The sequence below is a fragment of the Ambystoma mexicanum genome, chromosome 11 (genome assembly GCF_040938575.1).
Source record: "Ambystoma mexicanum isolate Mex_15411 chromosome 11, UKY_AmexF1_1, whole genome shotgun sequence".
Classification (NCBI taxonomy): Eukaryota; Metazoa; Chordata; class Amphibia; order Caudata; family Ambystomatidae; genus Ambystoma; species Ambystoma mexicanum.
Window position 1 is genome coordinate 88,398,703 of NC_090934.1, and position 27,448 is coordinate 88,426,150.

Here is a 27,448-nt window from a genome sequence, read left to right on the forward strand (position 1 = left end):
TTGTGCTGCATGAGGGTCCTCCGTTGATCGAGCCCTACATACCACTGAGTCCCCACAGGTATGTCTGCGATATTAAATACAGCATGTGTAACAATGTGAGCATAGCAAAATAATCTGCCAACGTACATCACAATGACATCGGGATGTGATACATGATTGCAATCCCAAGATGCCATGCGGCCATATGCAGCCTTACGGGCGGGACGTGCTCGCACAGAATGGATAGCATCTGCCACAGATTCATTCAATCAGCACAGGTGGAAGCCACACAGGCCGACAGCACATATATAGCAGACCCAAGCACCTCCCACGACCACTACCTCTCCAAAATGCGACCGGCAGCACTAGCGATGTTGGCCCTGGGGGAGCAGATAGCACTGCAAGTACTTCAACTGGAAGAAGACGACGAACAACAACAGGTACAACAACCGGCCGCACAGGGGAGACGGAGGAGAAGGAGGAGGAGGAGGATGGGAAGGCAGGTGCATCAAGGGCCACCAGCACAGCCACTACCACCACGCAGGCGGGCCGCAATCCAACGCATCCGTGCTGATCCGTTCAACCTCACTGCTGAACAGATCCACACCCTCTACCGTTTGGACCGGCAAACCATCATCTCCATTGTGGACATGACACAGGCAGACCTCGTGAGCATGATTGATAGCCCAACCGCCATCCCACCCCTACTGAAGGTGGTGTCTGTACTCCACTTCCTGGCCACAGGCACCTACCAGCACACAGTCGGACAGTTGCATGGCATTTCACAGCCACTGTTCTCACGGACACTCTTTCAAGTGCTCGATGCCCTCCTGAAGCACGCCGACGACCACATCACACTACCACGCACGGCCCAGGAGATCACCAACGCGAAAGTTGGATTCCATGCACTTGGCGGCATCCCGGGTTGCATTGGTGCCATCGATTGCACCCATGTCGAATTGGTTGTCCCACTTGCCATGGAGGTCCAGTACCGCAACCGGAAACAGTTCCATTCCATAAATGTGCAAATGGTGTGTGACGCGAACAAGATCTTCACGCATTGTTGTGCCAGATTTCCAGGATCCACCCATGATTCTATGGTCCTGAGGAACTCAAGAATACCCCGCTACATGGAGCGACACGCTGGGCACAGATCCTGGCTACTCGGTGAGTCTCATTCATTGCATGACATCGTGGGCCATTTGATGCGTCAATTATCTTGCAGGAAGGGGTGGGGGGGCCAATTAGCACTATCATTCCACTGACACCCTTTATCTGTCTCATATAGGTGATGCCGGGTATCCGCTGAAGACATGGCTCCTGACACCAATACGGAACCCACAGAACCAGCATGAGGAGGAGTACAACCATGCTCACTCACGTACCCGTATAGTAATAGAGCAGGCATTCGGCCTAATGAAGGCTCGTTTCCGCTGCCTCAGCAGGTCTGGCGGGGCACTCATGTACAGCCATGAGAAGGTCTCTAAGATCGTAATGGTATGTGTCATGCTGCACAACATGTGCGTTCGTAGGAATGTGCCCATGCCACCTGACGCTGAAATGCATGCACCTGATGATGGACTTGATGATGGTGGGGATGTGGCGGCCCCTGAGGGAGTCCCTGAGGCACAGGATGGACGTGTAATCAGACAGGGCATCATAGATGCATGCTTCTAACAACCACGCTTATTGCCTATTACATGGATAGGGGACCTGTTGCACAGGCACTTTATTTGGTTTACGCCTGAGGAGTAATTGGACGCAATTAAATGACCACGCTTCTCATAAGATGTTTATAATGTACTGTATTGCTCATGTGGATTTATCAAGTGACCCTATATACCCGCAACCCTGTGAAGCCCACCTCACACCCTCCACCCTCCTAACCCCCCCCCCCCAACACCAGTGTCCAGATATGCATGTAGTCCGTGGGTAGACGCTATTGCAAGCCCCCTCTACGGGTATCAGGGGTGCCCCTGGCCGTGGAGCGCCGGTGCCTGGCAGATCTGCGTTGGGGGCTGCCCTGTACCGAACTTGCCACGGATGATGTCTCTGCCTGCTCGCGTCCATGCATCTCTCTGAGTGTTTGTGAGAGCTCTGTGAGCACACGGCGCACAGCGGCAAGTTCTGCACATACGTCTTTGGACGTCGCATGCAGTTCCCCCCTCAGGCTCTCGGTGCTTCTCTCCATTTCTCCCCTCAGGGTCTCTGTGCTTTTCTCCATTTCTCCCCTCAGGGTCTCTGTGCTTTTCTCCATTTCTCCCCTCAGGCTCTCACTACTTTGCTGTATTTGTGCCCTGAGTGTCTCTGTGCATGTTTCCATGGCTGCCCTTGAACCCCCACATTCTTTAGCATGATCCTTGATCATCGTGGCCACTTGCTGCTGTTGCTCGATCAGCTTGTTGAGGGATAGTTGCCTTTGCTGTGCCATGGTAATTTGCGGTGGTGTGACAGAGGGGCTGGTCGACACGTGTTGCCTTGGCACAGGACTTGAGGGGATTGGCCAGTCCTCGTCTTGTGGGTGCCCCTGCGTGCTTCCCTCATGGTGTAGGGGATTTGACATACTTGGGGATTGGGACAGGTCATGGATGTGGCCTACATCGCCAGCACCGTCTTCTGTGTCGGAGCATGCTGGCATGTACTCAGTGTCACCCATGGTGCTGCTACCACCAGAAGCTGTGCCATCTGATACATCCTTTGGGGGGCCCTGTGGTGCTGGTGTTGTGGACATGCTGGCTGCTGGGGTGCCTGTTGCAGTCCCCCCCGGTGTGCTGGCACTTGATTCCTGCTGCTGCCGTCGTCTCTTGATCCTTGCACCAGAGGTGGAGGCGCTTGGGACGTTTGTCTTGGCCCTCTTTGCAGGTGTGCTGGTAGGGGTGTCCTGCAGCTCCTCGTTGGAATCGGACCCTGTGGTGGAGTAAGGGGGAGCGAGCGTTAGTTATGGGTCGGTGTAATTTGGAATGGCAATGTATCACATGCATTGGGGTGGTACATGAGGGTGAATTGGGACTGGGCCTTGGGGGTGGTCTCTTTATTGTGTGCAATGCTGATGCTTTTATTGGGCTGGCTGCAGTTGGGGGTGCTTGCTGCACATGTGGGGGTTTCTCTTAGGATCTTGATTAATTTATTTGTTTGGTCTGTTTTAGTGGGCGCTATCAGGGCTAGTGTATTGCACTATGGGCACACATGGAACTGTACATGGTCGTGCATAGTGGCTTTGCCATTGTTTGTTTTGGCCACCCTACCTGATTCTCCGGATGTGGGCACTCCTTTCTCCATCCCTCCGACTCCCTCTATGCTCTCGATTCCTATGGTGGAGGCACAGATTTCCTCCCAGGGGGTCAACTTGATGGGCGAATCTGATCCACCCCCGGTCGCTGTGGCGATGTTCCTGTTCGCAGAGAGTATGCTGCGGACGCGGATCCGCAGGTCGTCCCAGCGCTTTCGACATTGCTGGGGGGTGCGGGATGCGGTCCCCACCGCACTTACGCGCTGTCCCACCAGGGCCCATATGGCCTTCTTGTTGGCAAGGGCCGTCCTGGTCATTTGACTTGAGAAGACGACGGAGGCATTCTCCTGGAGGGTCTCGGTGAGCACGGTCAGTTCCTCACGGGAGAATTGGACCTGCCGCTTGCGGTCACACGCTTTCTTAGCTACTTTTCCCATATTTATGTTTTTAACTGGAGTTGCTAACGGGTTGGCCTGTGTGTCAGGGTCGGAATTGTAATGGTTGTGTTGGGATTCTCATTTTATAGGTGTGCGGCGTGCTGTTTCCCGTTCCGGCTACATGCTTTTACTTCCGTTTCCGTACTTTTACGGTGGCCGTAATTTGCATTGGTCGCTCATTACGGTGACCGCTCATTACGGTGACCGCAAAGATGGGTGGCGGTATTGCACCTGGTGCAGCGTACGGCGGCGGTAAGGGGCGTTTTGGGGTCATTTCCGCCATCGCGGCCTTTCCGATTCCGCCATGGCGTGAGGCTCGTGCCCGATGGGTCGTAATTAGCCGCACTTTGCTCCCTCGTGCAATGGCGGAAACGCTATGTACGCCATCGCGGTCCGGTCTGTGGATTTCCGCCAGGGTCGTAATGAGGCCCATGGACTCTATGGAGGAAATAAGGACCGCTCAACATAGACCACCATGACATGGACTCTATGGAGAAAATAAGGACCGCTCAACATAGACTATCATGACATGGACTCTATGGAGGAAATAAGGACCGCTCAACATAGACCACCATGACATGGACACAGGATATTTAAGAGAATACACTACTCAGTTGTAAGTGTTCATATCATGATTTTATTTTCACACACAGTTACAAGGGTGTACACAGAACAGTCAATACAGGGGGTGGCGGCTATTGCACAGTTAGCACAAGTATTACAGTGACATATGGACCGGGTAGGGTAACTTATCTTTTCCAAGGGGGTAAAAAAAATACAGATGAATATTTGACTTTTACAGAGACCATATGCCCTCAAGAAAATGTGTGAGTTGTAGCCAGGAGGCAGGTCCGCCGGGAAGGCTGGCAGGGCTCTCACGTTGTTTCAAGCCAATCGCACAGTCTTGTTTTTCACTTTGCCTTCTGGTACTTGTAGTCCTGCTTTTAAAATGAGAAAATAAAAGCCGCTAGGACCTGAGTGCAATGCAAACAAACATGCCACACACTTCATATTCAACAACGTGAGGATTCTGGTGACAGAGTCAGCCCCACTGGAACGCGAGCAGAATCAGCATGTGGGGGTCAGGTCAGCAAACCACTAAGAAAACCATTTGGCGAGGTGTGAAAGGCGAGGAAAGCGCTGCAAGATCTCATGGTATCCCATGTGAGGTGATCCAGGTTGACCCCGTCCTGCTTTCCCATTTGCATTCTGGTTCTTGCAGTTTTACATATTAAAAAGGCGGAAATTTGAGTACCCAGTTGGAAAGTGATGAGAAAACACTGTCTGATCACATCACGCCTGACACGGGACAACACTATGGGCTCCATCGACATTCTCACGGTATCCCTGTGGTAATTCTGCCGGGATACCGCCAGCGCAAATTGCGTTACTGCAGTTTGGTTCGGCGCTATCAGCGCAGGATCACGAGTTTCGGGGGGGTAAATCCCCATTCCCATTGTGTCCATTGAACCCAATGAGACATTCTGGGTGCAATTAGCGCTAACCTTCCACTTTCTGACCAAACTCGGGATTGGGCTGAGTGGTAATGTGGCAGTAATAGCGTTACCGCCGCATTTTTAATGCTCTGCTTAACTCCGGATGACCCAGTATGTGATGGGAATGTAATCAAATCGAATAAATGAAGTGCTCGATGGGTAAACATCCGAAACTTTGCATTCGAGCAAGATGAAAACTGCTTTATCCTGGATAGCTGTGCATTGATGAATGGGGCTGCAGCCAGTGGGTGTCAAATCTCCTCACCTGTAGAGAGGACACTAAAACACATTGAGATTGAATGACATTCTCGGGGTACTCAATTAAATTAGATTTACTGTGTAGGACCGTTTTTGTGCAAAATAAAATGTCTTCAGCAACTCACGATTAACACAGTTAGGAATCGATGTCATCCTTACGGGACCTGGTTTGATCCTGGGTTACAATCCTACTCTTCACCTGACATAAAAATAATGTACACCCGGGGAAGGGTGCTTAGCCAATCAGGTGGTTGGAACAGTGGGAGAGAATACACATGAGTCCTGTCACTGGTTGGTGGCTTTTTGTTTCGTTAAGGTAGGGAGGCAACAGGGAGAGGTGCCTAGTTGCCTCTCCACAGTAACAAAAAATAAAAAAATAAAGTGCCTCTCCCTGTTGCCTCCCCACTCCCATCCCCTTGCCCCCAAAACAATCCTTACCCCTTCTTCGCCTCCTCCCTCAACCAAGCTTACCTGCTGGCGCAGAGCTTTGTGCTCCGGTCCCGGTCGTCCTCCCAGCCGGGACCAGAGCACAAAGTTACCCAAGACTAGTTGACCTACTCATACATGCAGAGCTTTCCCATGTAATGCACAAGTATGCCACCCAGTTCAGATTGTATTAATTGCATTCTGAAACTACAAGTCCAGGAATTGAAATAAAAACAGGACTGGATGACCTACTCACGGATGACATGGAAAAACGTGACAGCTTTGCGCATGGCGGGGGGTGGGGCGGTCTATGGTGACCAGTCTCTCTTAGGGCGAACACATCTATAGGGCTACCAACTACATGGAGACCGGAGGTGTACAGCCTCCACTGGAAACATACAGAGGTGAAGGGGCGACCCAGGGACCCCCAATATAGGGGCTGTGTAAAGTTAACCTTTTCTTTGCTGGCTGTGGGTCATAGGCTAAACTCGGAAAGCCGGTTTAAAAGCAGTACCCCAACTTCTCTCAAGAAATACATGCTTCTCAAGGTGGCTCTTGCCTGATTCCGATTTCATTAAGGGTTTTTATTGGGGGGGGGGGGTTATTATCATGGTCACTAGGCTGATTTCAAGGGTGGCATGGAAACGTCCAGTGTAAGATACAGCACTTAAGCATTCCCAGGATTGCAACTTTGCATAGATTGAAATTAAACCTTTGTTTAGACACATTGGTGGAGCAAACTCTTTGCCCTGCTTTGATATTTTCAGGGATTAAGGAACCTTTTTTGGAAGCAACTGTAAAGTGAAATTACAACAGCGTCCCTTACTTGTTCAGCGGGTCAGCTATGCGCAGAGCACAAAGGCATACAATTCCAACTTCTCTAGAGAAATATACTAATTTCCAAACAGAAACCATTTCCTAAAACTGAAAACCACCAGCTGGTATAACTGATTGTATTTATTAAGTTATTTTTTTGTTGGAGTGTAACTTCTATTCATATCAGGTATAGAGACTCCCAGAACCCCTTTTATTCCATTCATATCATCCATTTCAACAAGAAGCATTGCTTTTTGAAATACTGACCAAGGTAACAGAGTTATATCACATTTGCATATTAAAGATATCTCAGTTTGGCCTGGGTGAGATGCTCTACGAGTCCTGGCTTTTATGGTCCCATAGTGTAGCATTCTGGGCCGTGTAGTCCTTTTGGTTCATGATGGCAAAATGAAAACTTCCAATAATACACAAGAATCCAGAATAATGTGAGCTAAAAAGCCAGAGCGGCCACAGGGAACTGTGCAGTGTGAAGCAGATACATTTGGGAACTGTGTAACCGGAAAACCTGTCGCACACAGCTGGCCTTTCCTGTTTGGTCAATTTGTGGGTAAATGTGAGTGCAGCACATGTCCTCTTACAATCATATAAAATTGTGAGTTGTTACTAATGGTTTTTGTTCATACCGGCTCTGCGTTGTCTTGCTTCCAAGACAAACGCGTTGCCCCTGAGCTATCCTCCCGGTCTTATTGATATACTCTACTGCCTAGCTCATGTCTTCTTTGCTTTGCATTACAATTAATGACAGGAGCAATGTGATTTCTTGCACTATTTATGAAAGATTAAATTAACTTGTACATTCTGTTGATTTATTTATTTTCTAATTTTATAGTTACAAGTAGTAAAGCAGTAATCACCTGGGAGGGTTTTTGCAAGGGGAGCCTTTTTGCCTTTTTTGTGTCTCCATCTTGTGCACTGTGTGAGTGGGGAGCTGGAGGAGAAGAAACTCATTTTAGGCACGGGGCTGTCTGCCTGATATTGTGGCACTGTACCTCGCACACGCTGCTTTACTTGTTCTCCTCTCGTCCCGCAATCCTGGACAAGCTGGTGCCGCCCACTGTTCGAGCTACCTGACAGGGGACTGGGGAACGTGCCTCCCAGGTTTCTTACCACCAGCAGTTCTGTTTGCTGCTTGCCCGTTGCCTTCCCAGTAGGGGTGGACTGGGAACCAAAAGAGGCCCTGGAAATCATGTTCAAAGTGGCCTCATATTACACATTCTCAGCAAACCCAAATATTTTCCAGTGTGAAAATGTTCAAATACCACACAAAAGAGGCACAGGCAGCAGAGAGGCCTATCTGGAAATCTCCAGAGTTCCCCATGGGCCAGTCCACCCTTGCTTCCCAGAGAGAAGGGCATGAGTCTACTTATTGTTACTCATAGTATTAGCCTCAGGCGGATTATTTGCTGGTCCATCCAGGATACACATTTCCGCAGGTGCATCAACAAACTGGGTTATTTTTAAAATGATATTCAAATTATCAGTTATGTGGGTTTACCTTCTTGAGGACAGGTGAAAAATAAGGGTTGGTATAAGACAAATGTAATTCTGGAGGGGAAAGCAGCGTAAAATAAAATAATAATGCAATGTAATGTAACTGGGTTTGGTATAGCGCAGCGTCTTATTTTTGGCCTCTTTGCACTACAAAAGTGATTGATGGAAGGCTTTACATTAACTATGACTGCTGTCATTGCTCTGGCCTTCCTCCCATGCCATCATTTCTACCCCACCTGCCTCATGACAGAAGGGGGCCACCAGTTGCAAACCAGCCTTGGCCCTGCCACCAATGTGTTGTGGGTAAGGTCCCCCAGAGCAATGCTAGTGATTATGATTCATTCAAAACCTTCTAGCCATCACTTTTTAGTTTAGGTGGAAAGCACAGTTTCATTAAAAACAAGGCGTGTCCAGTGTCACTGCCAGGCACGTGGCTGCGATGTCACTTCCTGTGATGTCACTTCCCATAAAACCACCTGGTAGAAAGGCTGTGCCGTAAAGTTCAACCCCACCCCTGGGAAAATGTAAACGTTGGCACCACTGCACTTCTGGGCTTTAAATAGGTAAAACACCTGGCAGTATTACCTTCCAAGGCAGTCAAATGAAGTGGGAGTTTCACAAGGAGTACTGATGTAAAGAAAAAGACCAGCAGAACCTTACTGTGGGAACACAGGTTTCGAAAACGCTGGGGTCTGGGGGCTATTAAGTTCCTGTGTCTACCCGAGGAGAGCATAGCAGGAGCTACTTTTGGCCCCCACAGGCCAACTGGTGCCTTGCAAACATGCATATGTGACATTAACCTTGAGTGTTTTAGAATGCAACTAAAGAAGCACTGGGACACATCTAGGACACACTCAAATGTAAGGGATCATACATAATGGGCAAAAGGTTACAGTGTGCCACTCATGTGAAAGTTAGATTTGCAGTGTGCAGAGTACTCGCTCCTGGTTCTCCAGTGGCAGCTCATGCCCACTAGGTGATGCCCGGCACCCAGCAGCTGGATTTAGCTCCTGCTCATCGAATCTGAATTTCGAGCTCCGAGACCTACAGCGCACAACAACAAAACAGGTGATCGTGGATACACAGTGTTCATGGCGGCGGGGGAAGCCTCTGTGCCAATCGCAGTTAACAGTCATGCACCTTTTTCAACATTCTATTGAGTTAATTAAATAATGTGTCAGTGCTGCCTTCCAATTTGAGAAACAACGTCCATTGTAAATGCGACACTGTCCAGGCCTGGATTTCAAAATCGCCTCCAATTTGGCTCCGGCATGCATGGTTGACTTAATGAGGAAGGGTGGACTACAATGACCACAATGCACTGAGATGCAAGCTTGAGAGCCAGGCGCATAAATGGATCGCACTGCGAGGACCGGTGGAGGTGGCAGATGTGCAGTTCCAATGGCGTCGGTCACATAGCCTGCGTGGAGGTCTCCTTTGGGCAGCCGACGCCATGCTGTATGTAACGAAGGAGCTCCTTGCGATTGTCCAGGATGGTGTCAAAGCTCTCCTGCAGCCGGTTCTGCTGGTCCACCACCTTCTGCTGGAGACCCCGAATCCACTGAAGAAGGGCCAGTCGGCGATACATGGTCAAGTGGACTTGGTGCTTCTCCTTCTCCAGCCTTTTGAGTTTCTCCTTGTCTTGGAGGTTTTGCAGAGCCTCAACCAGAGATGGGGAGTAGGCGTCCGAGTCGGAAGAAGCCTCGACATCGGCGTCAACGGGCTCAGGGTGCTCCGTTATGGGCTCTGGTTCGTTGCCGTGTGTGGCGGCCGGGAGGTCCCAGGTGTTCCCGCTGACGCTGTCTGGACTGTCGATGCTGAGGGAACTGCTGGCGTATCCATTGTCCTCCATGGGTGAGCCTGCCCACTCCTCACAAGCCCTAACTGTGCCTTCACCTCGCTCATGCTCCTCCACTATCCTGACCTCAGCACCTTCAGGTGGGCTACGAACCTCCTCTTCCGAGGACAGACCAATGCCTTCTGATCTCATGGCCTGTGAGAGGTCCTTCAATCTGCGCTTGGGTCTCTGAATCGGGAGCACCACGTTGTCATCCGGGGACGTGCTCTCAGGACTGCCAGCTTTCTCGTCACCGCGCGTCCTGACCTGGTTCCAGTTCTTGTTGCCATCAAAGGCCTCGTCCACGATGTTGAGGTTCTTGTCTTGCTTCATCTCCTTCTCGCTGAGGAAGCAGCCACTGGTGGAGGGATCCCGCTTCGATTCGTGAAATAAGGAGTTTTGAGGTACGTCGGATTGGTGGACGGCAAGCATCTCTCTGGCCACTGCGAAGAAAACAGACAACAAACGATTATAATATGAACCAATTATCTAGTGCGCACCAAACATTCAATTCTAGGATTCTTATTCACTGAGTTCCTATTCATGTCTGTGCAGAATTTAAGTCAGATTTTATGATTTTTAGAGCAATGTATCATGGTCCCCTTTTGCATTTAAGGGATAAACTGGAGCGCCAAAACTCTTGGGTTGTTGTTTCCTCTGACAGGGCTCAGAGGGAATATATGGAAATAGGGCAACGCTTGAAGAACCGTCCCGCTTGAAGAACCGCCCCAACGGGCCGGTGATGGCTATTTGTTGGGCTGCTTTGATGGCCTATTACACTGTGCTGTTACAGCAGTTGCACATTTTAAGCAATGTCACTGGCCCAGTGGGCCAATCGGATGGAATATTGGGGACAACAATGCAACTGCAGATACTATTCACCTAATCTGATACCAAAGGTCACGTGTTGGCCCATCCCTCTGGAACAGTTTTCCAGGCCAGTTAAGTGTTTGACAAGGCCCTAAACATTCTTCTTTAAAAATAAAAATACCTAGACACCGTTATCTATTCTGACCCGGGGAAGGGCGCTCAGTCAATCAGGTGGTTGGAACAGCAGGCGAGAATACACATTCACCGGCCGCGGTTGCAGCCACGCCAAGACCCCTGCCCAGGCGGCGCCATCTTTCTTTTTCTTTGAATGTGGAGTGGCAACAGGGAGCCTCTGCCTGTTGCCTCCCCACCCTCCTAAACAAAATAAACCCCTTCCCGACCTTCTCCCTTCCTCCCCACTTACCTGCTGAACAGGAGCTTTGTGCTCCAATCCAGGCGCTCCTACCGCTCCCGGCCACCGACATAGAAATGGAAAAGGGTCGTAGTCCCTTTTCCCTATGGTGGTGGCCATCTTTTTATTCCTCAGGAGATCTCGGGAGATCTCCCAAGGGAAAAATACCATTTCACCCAGATAAACACTGATGTTCGAATGGCTTTCACCCAGGCTGTGGGGGCGCACATGGCCGCTAACGGCCCACAAATCACTGAGACCCTAACTTCGCTTGTGCCGACCTACGTTTGTGCTGGTGGGCCATTACCTGCCATGCCCGCCCCCGACAGCGCAGGTGAATCACCCTAGTTTGTTTTGTTTCAATAGCAGACACTGTTAACACTACATGACACGTATTGAAATGACGCTTGTAGGCTGAGTTGGTCCAACTGGAATATTGAGCTGGAAGTCGCAATGGGATCCCCGCAGCGAGTGCACAATCACTGAGCTACACTGCAGACTATCAGTGACGGTTTGCAGGCCACAAAATAAGGAGCTAATTGACTCCTGCTTGCATAGCTTAGAAGAGCCTGGTGAGCTTAACTCAGGCTACTTACAACCTGGTGCAAGTTCTTAACTCCAAGACAACTGGTGACCTACACATATACCCATTTGGGCTTCATAACATTTCCAATTTAGCTTTTACTTATGAGAAATTAAGCAGTGGCATTAAGGTGATTAAATCACCTTGTGTATGCATTTTGTAATGTACAATAACCTATAGTCAGGCGATAGTCAATACTGTTGTTAATGTTAAAGGTATTTATATAGCGCACCATCACCAACGAAGTTTGTCCCCAGGCGCTCTGGCATATCTGTAAACAAGAAGGAGGGCGGGTATGGTTAGGCTGGTGGAGGGGGAGTAGGAGAGTGGGAGGGCTTCAGTTCGGTATACACTGTGCGCTGAGCTTTGGTGCGAGTATCAGACCAGGCAAGATCTCATGTGCTGTAGGTGCTGTTTATGTCTTTGTTTGTTGTTGATTCAGTGTGGTTACGTGCATGTGGTTTGCTGGGTGAGAGATGGTTGTGTGAGGTTTTGGGTGGGTTGGGTATGCAGAGATTTGAAAGTTGGGTTAGTGGGGTCTGTATCCTGGTTCCAATACATCTTCCATTGAGTTGTATTCCTGTGGGTGTTGTTGTTGCCGATTTCCGTTAATGGCCGTCTGACTGTGGTGTGCGACTCCCAGTTGTATCCCAATGCGCATTATATAATGTGTTATATAAGCGCCCGCCTTACAGTGCTCATTCTTTGGTCGGGTCTTTCCTGACAAATGTCAGCCACACCTGACAAGGTCTGATGTCGAGCGTGCACAAGTTCTGGAGTCCACGGAGCGTGCTTGTGACAAATTGGTGTCAGGCCTGCCCCGACGACCATCAGCACACCGAATGAGGTCCTGTGGTGCACAGGCTAGAGTCCCCAGTGCAGGCAGGAAGGAGGTTGAGGGATGCGCACGCCACCGCAGGGTACAGGGCGTGTGTGGCCAGAAAAATACTGAAGAAAGTGGAGCGGCCGCTGCCACCTGTGGGAGAGAGGAGCCGCACAGTGAAGACCGTCACTGCATTAAGATGTATTGGACCGCCACCTGGGGGAGATGAAGCAGCGGACTGCTGCTTACAAAAGATGGATATCTCCCGTCTGGAGGTAAGAGCGGATGGCACACAGCCTTTACCGCCGCAGTGACTTCAGGCAAGACTCCGGCAGGGGGGAATTGAGGAAGAAGAAGCACACTGCCGCCAGCCCAACAAAATCCATAGATGTGACTCCTGCGTGGGGGAATGAAGGAGCAGCGCATCTCTACCACACTCATGGAAGCGTGCAGCCTCACTGAAGTATGTAAAAGACCTTGCTGCCTGGACTAACTGACATCCGCGCAGCAGATGTGGCTCCCGGGGATGCCGGGTGCAGCATTGCCTGAACGTGGACAGAGAGGAGCCTCACCCCGGCTTAAACTAACAAAAATTATTACGGCTCAAGTGTTTTTGACCCCATGTATTTGTATTTGTTTATTATTTGTATCGCGCACCAAACCCTGAGTTAACTGGGCGCTTGAGAGACTTAGTGGTTACATACAGAAAGTGCAGACAAATTACAATCCAATGTAATGACAACAATGAAGGACCTGGTTACTAATGTGCTGTGCTTAAAATGGATGCAGTAACGGTTCATGTCATTGGTGCACCACCTCTCCTGGACTAATAGAATTTCCCTGTGTTCCAATGCCCCAGTAAACCGTTACATCGTGAGGCATGTATCAAGCTTTGTTCCCGCATGTTCTAGATGATTAAAATGGGTACAAGTAAAAGTTGGGAGTGTTCCGTCACGTCCAGTATCCAGTGATTTTATCGAAAATAAAACAGAGGTATTTATTAACGAAACAATTAACAATGAAAAAGAAAACAAATCTTAAGTTAAATATATATGGGGGTGGGGCAAGGGGTTGAAACGGGTGGGAAGGGGTTTGGAGTGGGATTAAAAACATTGGAAAATGGGGCGTTTGGGGTAGACCACCACAAATTATAAAATACGGTAGAACCGTATGTGCGAATGACTCTCTGAGCGAGTGACTATTACTTCGCCCCACTGCTCCCCAATGGAATAAATTGTAATGTGTTTTGTGCTGTATCTTATGTTGTATCATATTGTTGTTTCAACATTATACCCTTGGCATGGATTCTATGATTTAGAGCCTCACCCACGGTTCATGCAGTGTCACGTGTTGGTCAATAAAAGGGGCGCATGGCTTCCCGTGCGCCAATTATTAACCAAACTCACTGACTCATGTCATTGATTCCATGAATGCATCAGGAGGGGTGTGAGAAACCTGAAGGTGGCTCACCCGCTAGTCCCCGGAGATCTGTCATCCAGGTGGCCAGGACACGGAGTGGAAGTGGGACACCGACAGCAGAGACACGGTACCCCATTCCCTGTAACACCTTTTCCCCATCCTACCCTGTAGGATATTTAGTAGCTCTACCCCCCCTTTCTGACACAAACACTTTCTTACACCGTAACACACAACGGACTAACACCAGAGCCGTTTACCCGACATGTCACAACACACGGGTCAGGCTGAGTAGGGCAATTGACAATAAGCATGCACACCCGACGGCCCTTTACCTTCCCCACAGAGATAAAAGGCGAGGACACTACGAGCGAGGCCGAATGCACGAGGAAACAGCTACAACGGACCGGCAGTTCAAACGGAGGAGAAAGGCGGCGAGACCTGGAGGGGAAACGAAGTGGGAACTGCCCTTACTCTTTTCAACTCAGACCCGCAAAGCCTCCAAAAGGGAAATCATAAGACCGGGATTTACAGCTGGCGCGTGGCGCAACAGATGTCAACGGTGCACGGGGGCCTCTCGCATTGATAGCACAGGCGGGGGGCACGCTAGCTACTGTGGTACTGTCCTTGACTCCACGAGCAAGACAAGCCAACGGGTTCAGCACAACCAGTGAGTCGGAGGGAAGCCTAGGGAAAAGCCAAGAAAGTAAATCCTGAATGTGATAAAACAAGGGGCGAATAAAGGAAAGTGAACTGTATATTTGGCAAACGTGAACTCGGCTGAGGGATGCCTGCGAGTTGGGGTGAAGAGTAATACACCCATGAGGGTTGTCCACAGTAATGGTTGTTTAAAAAGACATTAAGGCTCTTGAATGTTACAAGCTGTATTTGAAAGGCCGTAGTGAACCCGACGGAGGGAGGCCCACTTTGCAAGAAGGATCCGAGCCCGGCGGAGGGAGATCCTAGGGGTGAAGAGCAATTGCCCAAGGTCCAAGACCACCAAAAAGGAACTTTTGTTTGTTGTTTTGATCCAGCAGGCCTTCTAAGGCAAGAGACTTTGTAGAATAGACACTTGGCCCCTGAAGGTTCTGGTATCATTGAATTGAATTGCGAACCTCATGCTCAAGAGGCCCAGGAGTGTGCTGTGCTTAGAGATCCCGCCTTGTCCCGTGCTAAAAACGTGGGGAAGGGACACCCAGCCATACCATCCTGACTTATCATTTTGTGAACACTTCTTTCTTTTTCTGCTGATCACTATCCCACACACTTTTGTAACTTAGTGGTAAGGATTGGCAAAAGATTTTATTTAGTATAAGCCCTTTTTATTTGACAAGACGCTACTAGGACTGCCTTATTATCATTTGATGGTTGTAGCTTGCTCCCATCTTAGCGTTAGGTTTAGATTAGGCATTTTTCTCACCCGTTCAAACAGTTTAATAAACACTCTTGAACTGTGATCACTTGTGTCGGTCTTTACTGTTGCCACCATGAGTTCCTTACAGGGGCACCAGTCTTACCCGGCCCCATAACACTGAGGTGCATTTGTGTGCATGTAAGAGATCGCAGGGTTTATGTACCTGTGAGTCTGTGTGGAGACCCTGTAATTAGGGTGGGGGGAGGCACGAGGGGAAATAACGAGCTGTCGGCCAGTGTCAGCACTGAAACTTAGACAGCATGGACTTGTTTCCTTACAGCGGCATTAGTGCATTATGGGTTCAGCCAATAAGAGTGTTTTTCTGTGGGAATACTGGCATGCACACGGTTGAAACCAACATGGGCATGTCTTCTAAAAGTCACATTACTGTTTTTACAGGCTAAGCCAACATGAGAGTGTAATTAAGGGTCCTGGTTATATGTTTATTTTTTGGTCTCTTTATCTGTATTTAGTCGCATTTTTTATTCTTTGCTAAAATTAAGTTAGACTAGTATTTTTCACATTTTTTCAAATCAAACGTGGACACGAGTGCTTTAACTTTGAAATTGCATTGTCAAATTTAATATGCATCGGAGCACGCCAAGCGAAAAACTGAAACCCTCTTTAGGCAGAAACGCTGATAAACAAGAGCCAAGTCTTTACACCTAAAATCACCACAGAGATTACACTGGTCACAGGTTTTACTTTGTGATTCACTCTTGACGTGTCTTGGGATGCGGCACGGGTTAGGCAGCTAAACTGAGTAAACATTTGGCTGAAAGCACAAACATTTAACAACCTTCAGGTGGACAACGGTCACTTTAACCGTGAATTCCCAACCACTTGTGTTCTGCATACGAAAGGGCTGCACGCTACAAATCCAGAGCAGAAAACATGGGGTGAATTGAAGGTATTTGCCAGGCTACCTGAGGCCCTACATAGGTTATAGCCCTGCCTGCAAAAGACAGTCATCATACGTGATTACATTTACCATGTTGCCAGTCTGTGCTGGTCAGCAAGGCCTGACTGACAGCAAGGAAACGCATGCTTTTCTGTTTTTATGGCTCGTAAAGATCAATTACAGACCAGAAACAAATTCATTTCCATCTGTAGTTATGTGTAAACATCTATCAAATGGCAACTGGGCGCTCCAATTATAATTAAGGGTATACCAAAACTGATGCTTTCTGGGCCCATTGTTTGAATACTCCTTCTGTCCAACTAGCATTGTTTCATGTATGGACGCATGCCAAACAACAGCTTGGCGACAAGGTCTAGGTTGCATGGTACTTTGACAGTGTATTTGTGTTTTTGGCAGATATTATGGGCCTCATTACGAGTTTGGCGGCAGCCATGGAGCTATTAGCTTCATGGGTGCCGCCAAACCGGGCTCCTTTACCGGGTTCCCTGAATGGGGATTTACCGGACCATTCCGAGGTCGGAGGGCCCGGTAATTCCTCCCTCGGGGAACCCGGGCCCGGACCTTCCCCATTCGCATTTGAGCCCCCATAGGGCTCAATGGGAATGGGAGAGGGAGCTAACAATGGGCCAATTACGACCGGCCCGTTGTTAGCTCCCTGGTCCCCTCGCGGGACCCGGTAAGGACGCCTAGTTTTACCAGGCGTCCTTACCGGGTCCCGCGAGGGACCTCGTAATCGTGCGGAATGGTGTTCACGGGTCTGCATCCATTAGCGGAACCCATTAACCCATTCCGCACGGGTCGTATTGAGGCCCAATGTCTTCTTTGTGACAAAGTACTGTGTTCTTCTTCTTAATGGGCCACAGCGGACAAGAAAACGTAGTCTGTTTGCTCTTTCTGTGGTGGCCATAGTAAAGAAAGAAAATGGCTGCCATAGAAGTGAGAAAGGACTGCACGTAGCCCCTTCTCCCTTTCATGCCAGCCATTCAAGTAAATTGAAAAAAGTAAACAAAAAAATGGCTGCCATGGAACAGGGAGAAGGGACTATGGGCCTCATTACGCGGTAGGAGGTAGCCATCGTGCTGTTAGCACCATGGCTACCCCCTTACCGCATACCGGGTCTGGGTTCTCAGAATGGGTACTTACCGGGTCATTCCAACCTTGGAGGACCCGGTAAGTCCCATTCTGAGAACCATTCCCCATTCCCATTTGAGCCCCCATAGGGTACCGTAATTAGCTCTGAAGTCCCTTAGCGGGTCCCATCCTTAACACCTGGTCAGACCAGATTTTAAGGAATGGACCCGCTAAGGGACCTCGGAATATGGAGGTAAGGGATTACCGGCACCGGTAATCCCTTACCTCCTACCGCGTAATGAGGCCCTATGTGTAGTCCCTTCTCCCTTTACATGGAGGCCTGGAAAATAAAAAGACAATCAGCGCGAGGGTCACGCAATAGCGTGAGCGGGCTTACCATCTGGTAAGGCTTGCAAACGAACCAATCAGTGTGTTTGTAAGGCTAGGAAAAACCTGCACTGGGTACTAATGTTATTTATTTACTTATTCCTTTCTTGTGGTAGTTTATTACATTATCTGTGTAGCTCTTAGAGCTATATCACAATAAATATTAAATACAAATGTAAAAGTAATTAAGCGTAGCTACTTGCAAGTACTGGTGCATCCAGCATGGACATTTCTTCAGTTCTTTCAGCACATTACTGGTTTTATAGACCGAGTCAAAATGAGTTTATGATTACGTAGGGCTCCTTGCATATAGTGGCACAGCCAGCATGGACATGATTTCTTTACAGTGACATTATTCCATTATGCATAAAGCAAATATGGGTGTTCTTATGTGGGAACACTGGCCTATGTGAGTGCAGCCAGCATGGGTATGCCTTTGCATTCTTACAGTGCATAACTGATGTTACGAGCAAAGCCAAAATGTGTTTGTAATTAGGTGTGGTTACTGGTATATATTTAAGCTGCAAGTGTGTACAGGTTTTCTCTGAGTGGCATTAGTGTACTGTGGGTAAAGCCAACATGGGGTTTTCTTTCATGTAGATACTCACATATAGGAGTGAAGCCAGCAAGGATATGTCTTCTTACAGCACATAACTGATGTTATAGGCCAAGCCAAAATGGGTGTGTAATTACATTGGGCTATTTGCATATATTAGCCTAGCCTGTGCGGGCATATTTTCTAACAGTGGAATTAGTGCCTAATGTTATGCAATGCTAGATTGCTCCCATCACCAGCGTAGTGGTTTTATGGTGCCTATCCTTGTCAGAGACGAGGAGTATTGTGACCCTGCAAGGGGGTCTCCAGTCCTTAAGTCTATGGGCCTCATTACACGGTAAGGGTTTACCGATACCGGTAAACCCTTACCGCCTTTCTACAAGGTCCCTTTGCGGGTTGGTACATTAACGCCTGCTTTTAGCAGGCGTTAAAAAACGAACCTGCAAAGGGACCGGGGTGCTAATTACGGTACCGCAATTTGCGGTACCGTAATTAGCGCCTTCCCCATTCCCATTATGCCCTATGAGGCAAAAATGGGAACGGGGAAGGGCAATGGAGGAAGGAGGAATTACCGCCTTCCCAACCTTGGAATAGGGCGGTAATTCCCCTTTCCTCCAAGGTGGTACCGGTAAATTACCGGCATGAACCATGGCGCCAATAGCGCCATGGTTTACCGCCTACCGTGTAATGAGGCCCTATAGGTATGATGGAAGGGGGTGAGGCTGGAGAGCACACCGAGCAGGGGAGTTATACAAAACATGAACTAACTCAGTGGGGAAGAGGGTAAGGAAGTAGGTTTGCAATAGTAGGGCTGTGTTTCTTATAAGTGAGTAAATATCAGTGTGAGTGACCCTTTCGGGAGCGTCTAGCTTTTTTTTGAAGCAAACCTTTAATATGAAGGCAATTTCCAGCCAGACGATAGGTTGTACTAGATGCAAGTGGTGTGTGGTTGCATGACAGGCTTAAGATGGGCTCAAGTGGGCCGTTGTAGTTTGTTGGCTTTCTCCAGATGATTTTGTATGCGATAAACCCCATGTTCAGGCCAAGGGCTGGGTTTGCCAAGCCAGCTGAACAGATGCGTTTGCACGATAGGAGATGGACATTTATAGAAGAGCGCGTGGGGATAACATGGGGTAAAAGGCAGAGTAGAAGAAGTGGAGGCAAGCCCACTGCCTGTCCTGCCTCCCTCTAGACAAAGGCCTCAACTTTGCTATCCGCACTCTCTACAACCTACCCAGATCCTCCTCCACTTCTACCGACAACACGCTGGTTGGCTCTCCACGCACAACTGCTCTCTTTTCAAGTTCCTTCTCTAGTCTACAAAGCTATACATGCTCTTTCTCCTCAGTATCGGTCTGATCGTATCTGTTTACTCACCATCTCATTCCCTCCAAATCACCTCTGCGCTCAACGTCACAGTCCCATACCCTCCCTGTGCATCACGTCACAGTCCCATTCCCTCCCTGTGCATCCTTTCTCTTACGTTCTTTCTACCTACTCATCCCACTGCAAGGGAACCTGCTGCCCATCACAATCAAAGCCAGCCCAACTGTGGATCTCATCAAGGCTCAAATTAAACTTTACTTAGATGCTAAAGAGTGAGGCCCCCTAACCTTTCCCCAACCCCCCAAACCCCCACCTTACCCCACCACTGCCTGCAGTGATGCTTAATAATGTAATTTTGTATATTTAATTAGTAATCCTCTTTAGTTTTAAGCACTTGTTCCTTGGGTTAATTTTACATTTGTAAGTCACCTGTTTGCTTACATACATTTTGTTTGTTTGGTGTTTTTTGTCCCTGGTATATGTCCTAACCTTTTTACACTCTCATTAACTGACTCACTCATTTGTTTTCATCTTTGTGCGGTTGTGTAAGCGCTCTTCATGGGAATCCCTCTACCATATTTAAATGTGTTATTATAATTCACTTCTGCTCGAAATGGACATCCCTACTCTTCAAATTAATACAAATTCAAAAGTATGTGGACATAACGAGTTCAGCAGGTAGCCCAAATAACAGCAATGGCTGTGCTCATGGGCATGATACAGCAACCACAAACCACACCTTCAAGAAAGCTGCAACCACAATGTGTGCACACATCCCCCACAACATACCACCCCCAATGCAGCACCCGCAACACACGCCAACATCTCCATTTAAAATCACTTTATTAAGGCTCCCTTCTCTCTAGTCAAGCACACACAAGCACGCACGCAAACCATTACAACTATACAGCAAAAAGTCAGTCTCTGGTATTCACAAATTAATTCAAAGACAAACAGCCTTGTTACGAGTTTGGCAGTGTGGCCAAAAACGGTGGTAATGCAGTGGTAAGAAATCCCTGCATTACCATCGCACTACCACACTGTCTATGGGCTCCAATAAATGGGAACTAACACCGCCTACCACCACTAGTCATCCCGCGGTAATTCCACTGGAGGCAATGGTGGCAACTGTAAATCCATTGGTGGTATCTCAGCAGATACACATCGTGGTCAATACCCTCCTTCAGTTCTACCAATCTGGCTTCAGACCCAGATGCAGCCCAAAAACGGCTATCAAGGTGATCAACAATGCCCTTAAAATCCTCGATGATGGCCATTCTTGCCTCCTAGTTCTCCTTGTTCTCTCAGCGACATTCAACACAGAACCCAGACACTCACCGACAACCTACAGCGCTGCACAGGTATCCGCAAGATCACCCTCAGCTGGTTCAAATCCTAACTTGCGAACCACCAACAGTTCATAAAAATTTCCAGATCACCAACTCTACTCATCACCTGTGGAGTCCTGCAAGGGTCCATCCTGTTCCCCGTGATTTTCAATCTTTACATGGAACAGCTCAGAACTGAACCCTCCTCTCTCCACACAACATCACCAATATGCAGATGACATGCATATCTACCTCAAGATATCCTCCATCGAAGACATCAACACGGTCAAGGCCTGCCTTGCATTGATCCAGTCCTGGATGCCCAGTGCCTACCTGAAGCTCAACCCATCCAAGAATGACTTCCTACTGCTGACCAACAACACCGAACACCCTGACATTCAGACCTGGGTCTCTGCTATGAACCTTGTGCGATTCACAACCCAGCTGACCCTCTGTGCCAAGTCCCTTGGGTTCAACATCGACAGACACCTCACGTTCAGACAGCACATAGCAAGGAAGCCACAAACGGCCTGGTACCAACTTTCTCTGCTGCAGAAAATGAAGCCCTTCATCCCAGAAAACAACTTCAGATCGGCGGTCCAAGCGTTGGTCCTCTCCCACCTAGATGGTGGCATTGCCCTTTTGGAAGACCTTCCAGCGGCTACTCTGGCACCAGTGAAATGTGTCCTGCATGCTGCTGTAAGACTCATTAAAGGACTATGCAAATTCAATCAACCACATCACCCTGACCCGAATCGAACAGCACTGGCTCCCACTGCAAGCCCGTATCATCTTCAAATCCTGTTGTATCATCTGCAAGGCTATCATCCTGAAGGCCCCAGGCTTCCTCACTGAGAAACTCAGCATCTCCAGAGGCCTGTGATCCACCAGAAGTAAGGAAATGTGCAGACAGTGCAGGAAGGAAAGAACCAAAAGAATGGCCTTCTCTGTCTACGCTCAAAGACTCGGGAACCTCCTCCTGTCAACATCAGACTTGCCCCATCACATCTACAGTTCAGGAAAGAGCTCAAGAGCTTCCTCTTGAAGGAATGGCTCCTTCTTAATACCTTTGTCCACACACCCTGCACTCCCCCCACCCTACCTTACGTGATCTACTCGCCACTGTCTTCCCCCCATGCTGCCAATTTCCCACCCTCCCCTGTTAGCCCCTTTTTTTCTGCTTCCTTCATTCTGTACTTCCCCCTTTGATTGATTGTAAAGCGCTCTGTTGCTTCCTAAAGCTAGGTTTGCACTCAATAAATACCCTAATAATAATAATAATAATAATAATAATTAACCCTTCTGGAGCCGTCTCAGACACTCATTTTCAGTGGTGCACAGTTCTGCACAAAGAGATTGAAAGAGCATCTACCAGAGCGAATGGTTCGCCTTCAGAAGACTGGGCAGAGTTCCTCAGCGGGAGATATCGGCTAGAGCACAAGTGTGACCACAAGTGCTCATGTCTTCATGTGCAGTGGTCATTTCATGGGCACGGCTGCCGAGGAGGGCAGGGGTATCACACTTCAATGATGGGTGCAGATGTCCATGTTTATGAAAGGAGTGTGGGTTGAAATAGCCACAATAACCTCTGGAAGAGTGATTGGAAGAGCATTACTGCCCCTCTCAGACATGATACGCAATCAAGCGCTCTTGATAAGGACAGATATCTCCTCAGCACTGGCGTATATTTATTTATTTTTTTATTGTTCATTTATAACGCACATGGTTTCTAAGCACTGGATCGCGATTCGAACCTGTGTTGTGACGCGTTGTCCTGCTAACATGACAAACGCGTTGCCTCTGAGCTATCCTTCCTTCCCCACGGGGGATCAAAGTCCAGAATACAGGAGGGTCTGGCTGGTGGTATTAGGGAATGGGCAAGCTCCCAGCCCACTGTTGCTACCACACACCGCTGCTTCCTACAGTGTTATCATATGTAGGGACAACGCTTCAAAAACTAGCGGCTCATTGGGGTGATAGATGCACTACCCACGGAATATATGTGTCTTATAGATACCAATAAACATAACACAAAATAACTTAACATACTAGTTGTGTCTTGAAATAAGGGAAATATTGACATGCTTTTTTGAACCCATTATCCTCGTTAATGTTTGCCTCTAATTCTGTAAGTGGCAAGTGGAACGTGGTGACCATCTAGCCACAAATGTGCTTTCCTCCTTGATGAGCAAACTGCGGCGAAAGCATTACTGGACTAATGAACCTGCCCGTCGAACAGCAGCAAGATCTTCTTGTATAGGTTGGCACTTGTGTCGGGCCCTCATCCATAGCACTGGCATGTTTTCCTTGCCTTGCCCCTGTGTTGGTGCTGCTGGCCAGTGACTGTCCTGTTGTTGTCAACGCACACTGCTGTGGCAGAGCTGCTGCCCAGATAGCCGGCAGAATATCATGCAGGCTGACTTGAGCACTGTGGGAGCACGGGCCAGCACAAGCACGTGGGATTCATTGCCACCGTTCAAGTCATGGGGCCTCATTACACGGAAGGCGGTAAGGGTTTACCGGTACCGGTAAGGGCACCGGTACCGGTAAACCCTTACCGCCTTACTACGAGGTCCCTTTGCGTGTCCTCCCTTAACGCCTGGTTTTTACAGGCGTTAAGTACGGGACCCGCAAAGGGACCTTGGTGCTAATTACGGTACCGCAATTTGCAGTACCGTAATTAGCACCTTCACCATTAACATGGAGCCCTATGGGGCTGACTGGCAATGGTGAAGGGGCAATGGTGGATGGCGGAATTAGCGCCCCCACACACCTTGGAATATGGCGCTAATTCCGCCATCCACCAAGGCGGACCCGGTAAGGTACCGGCAGAAGCCATGGCGCTAATAGCGTTCATGAATAATAACAAGCCGGCTCAGGATGAAGGGACTCTGTGACCAGGGCATGTGTTGCTTGTTGTGTAACTACGACTGACAGTTGAAATAATAAAGTTGCCAAAACACCACATCATAATCAAACTGAGTCTGAAACAATAGGTTCCGGGGCTCAGAAATAAATGCCGGTGCTGAGCCCTGGCACACACCCACAGAAATTAAGCACCGATGGGCGGGGAAGGTTTCTCACCCCAAGTTAAAAACGTAATGGCGGACTATCTGTGCACATATTGGAAAGCTTCCGTAGGACTTGGGACACCAACAGTAGAAATGTTGGCCTCTCCAGAGACAGCACAACTGGGTTTAGTCACAGAGGACATTGGGGGTGGTTGCTGGTTTAGCCATGGTAGTCTTTGGTGTGCATTTCACCCGATACCTTCAATCCGCACAGTCCTGGAAGGGATCGTGGTCAGCTAGTCACGCGTTCTGATGGCAGCGCATTGCGGGATAAGAGGGGCATCATTTCCAATGGTTTCAGAAAGAGCAACATGTATTATTCCATATTGACCTCTTCTCGCGGTCCCATCAAGGGTTAAGCAATGGGAGCACCTGTAATATGGATGGTATGGCAATTTAGAAGAGAAGGTTGAGGATCGTAGGGTTATCCAATCAAGAACCTGTCCCTCACAGTGGTCTGCTTGTCCGGCCATGCATAAGAACTGTGATTGGCATTGGGGCTTGATATGGAAGGAGGATCATTCTAGATCTGGGTTACGGTATTCAAGAGATACTTCAACTCGTTCATGTTGATTTTCAGAATGGATTGGCGAAATCATCCCTCGGAGACTGGTGGGCTGTGAACAAGGCAAGGCATGTCGCGAGCACTGGATTGAGGATCTGTTAATAGTGTTCACTTTCGAGACCTTGTCCTCCTCCATGGGATTTTGCAATGGATTCTTTCAATAAAGACCCAGGTGACCAGATTAATTAGACTGACGTTGGTTGTCTCCCGCGAGGTGAGTTGGACCCTCTCCCCATCCTATTGCGTAAGGTGCCAAGCCACAGCTTGGATGGCCACCCAGTGGGTAGTGGAGAGGGACGCCTGGGGCTTGGACCCCCTCAGGGATTTGGCATCCCCATGTCGGTGAGACCGGTCCAATCAATAACATCAGGACACTCTTCAAAAAACGCTAGGAGTTCTCAAGATGCCATACTCCCATAGATACGAGAGGGTGGATAGCAACTGCAGCGAGACACAAACATAGAGCATTCAATGTTCCACCCAGGAACTGGCAGACTATGTGCAGCGAAGATAAACACCTGATGCAGGGTGAGAAAGGTACAGCATGCGAGTACTCCACGCTTCCTTGCACTTCCTGCTGTACAGCCGTTCTGAGGGATACTGCACAATGCTGCGGAACCGCGGCCAATGCACAAATGGATTCCAATATGGCACCAAAGCTGCGGCACAGCTTTAAAACCTTGCATCCTTAAGCACTTTGCAGGGCAGTAATCAGCACCACAAAACCAGGAACCAGAACAAAGAAGTTTCTGAGTCTCTACCCCTCCAGGGAGAAGGTGGCATGCCTGGAGAAAGGGCAGACTGGCAAAGACTCTTCCCAATTCTTCTCACTATCTAGCTTAAGGGAGAGAGGTGACGCCTGGCAGCATGGCCTAAAAGCCATCTGTGGAATGAAATACCTTGTCTCAGATGGTCTGAGGGATATACCAAGAGTAAAAGCAGCAAACTAGGTCTTATAGAGGCCCAAAGAACCAGAGGTTCTGAGGAACAGACCTATAGTGAAGAAACCATCCAGGCTTAGGAGAGACCACCAAGAAACCAGAGGACCAGAGGTTCTGAGGAACAGGCCTATAGTAAAGAATAACACCAGGTGCAGGAGAGACCAGTGACCAATCAGACAACCAGAAACTCTGAGGGGCAGGCCTACCGTATTGCAACAAACCAGGTCTATGAAATACAGAGAATCTGCAAGGCTGAGGACCAGACCCACAGTGGAGCAACAAAGCAGGTCTATGAGGAACCCCAGAAAAAGCAGAAAAACAGAGGTTCTGAAAAAGAGACCTAAAGTAAGTTAACTAATGCTCCTGGTCTGAGAGACTCCAAGAATCTGAGGACCTGAGGGACAGATGTACCTGGTAAGAAGTGAAAGAGGTCTGAGCAAGACATGTTAATGTTAAAGGATATTTGTACCATGCTCTATCACCACCGGAGTGGTCCCCTGGCGCTCGGCGGTTCTAAAAAAAGGCAGGGGTCAGGAGGAGTTAGTGGGATGAGCTTGGGAAGTGCAAGAGAGCAGTGATGTGCTGTTGGCGGCCTCAGCCCAGAATTCAGTTGGCTGGGCTTGGGGTGTTATACTGTTGGAAGATGTTGTGTGCTGTTGTGCGTGTCCGTGTGTGCTTTGTTTGTTGTTGCAGTGTAGTGAAGTTTGTGCGGATTGGTGTGTTGTAGGTTTGTGGTTGTGTTTGGTTAGAATTTGAGAGATGAATGCAGAGGGTGAGGTTGTTGGTTACTGTATGACACTCATGGTCCCTTTCCCATATGGCATCCGTTCATATGCATAACCTTGCCCACGTTGGGTACCGGCTGCCTACATGGCCCCTGTTTGTATGTGGGGCGGTCAGGCAAAACCTGAGAAGTCGCATCCAGCAAACAGGTCTCTAGAGCACCATCAAGAAAGGTACTTTGCGTATCCCTGAAAGCAGAAGGTCTGACCAGAAAGGACTGTTCTCGGGAGACACCCTGAAGAGGGTGACCAGGAGAGGAGTCTCCCAGAACCTATAAGGCCAAGACCTATGGAGAGGACCTACTAAGAAGACACCCCTTTAGCAACCCCAAATGTCTGACTAGGGAGCTAGCAGAATCTAGCCGGATCAGATCCCAACACGATCCTCCTCAATCCTGTAAATGCTGCCGATGACAGACACCTACGTATCGTTACCTTGATCCAACCTTTGTTGTTACGTTGCCTGGAACTATGTGGTCTTGTGTTTTAGCATAGGATTAGCAAGAGGGCTAACAGGACTCATTACGATAAGGTTAGACGTTCATTTGGTAGTCGCACCCATTTGAACGTTTGTGTTTTAGTGCAGGTCGCTGGAAGGTGACAGCATATTATGCTTAGGGAAGAGACACTTTGCAAAAAGACTTAAACCTCAGGATGGAAGAGGAGCCCTTTTGATCTGGCCTTACCTTGGCTTTAGGGAAGGGCCAGGAACCTGCAGCTGTCCAGACTGAGCAGCACAGAGAAGCAAGGAAGGAAGCTGTTGAGACCACAGGATGGGGACATCCACCGGTCCCCCACCCCAGAAAGGTGAGCTGACCCCTGTCCCATAGCCCAACTGATGTTGCATGGCAGGAAGGAGGCAGCTGGGGGCAGAGGTTGACGGCAAGTAGCAGTTACCAGCGGAGCAGCACTTTCCAGTGGGGCCAACTTACAATTCTGGCCACTGGAGAAGCAATTACCAGTGGGGCCACATTGCAGCATTTGGCCAATGGGGCAGCAATTACCAGTGGGGCCACCTTGCAGATTTTTGGCCACTGGAGGCGGCTGGTAT

At 48.9% G+C, this 27,448-nt stretch overlaps 1 protein-coding gene across 1 annotated transcript in view; it reads right to left on the reverse strand.

Moving 5' to 3' along the window:
- Nucleotides 1–4,259: 4,259 nt before the first annotated feature.
- C11H1orf216 (chromosome 11 C1orf216 homolog) overlaps nucleotides 4,260–27,448 on the reverse strand; it is a 40,205-nt gene continuing 17,016 nt past the window's right edge. The window contains exon 2 of the mRNA XM_069622599.1: nucleotides 4,260–10,433. Coding sequence (XP_069478700.1) covers nucleotides 9,565–10,422 — 858 coding nt within the window. The 5' untranslated portion in view covers nucleotides 10,423–10,433 and the 3' untranslated portion in view covers nucleotides 4,260–9,564. The remainder of the gene's footprint in view (nucleotides 10,434–27,448) is intronic.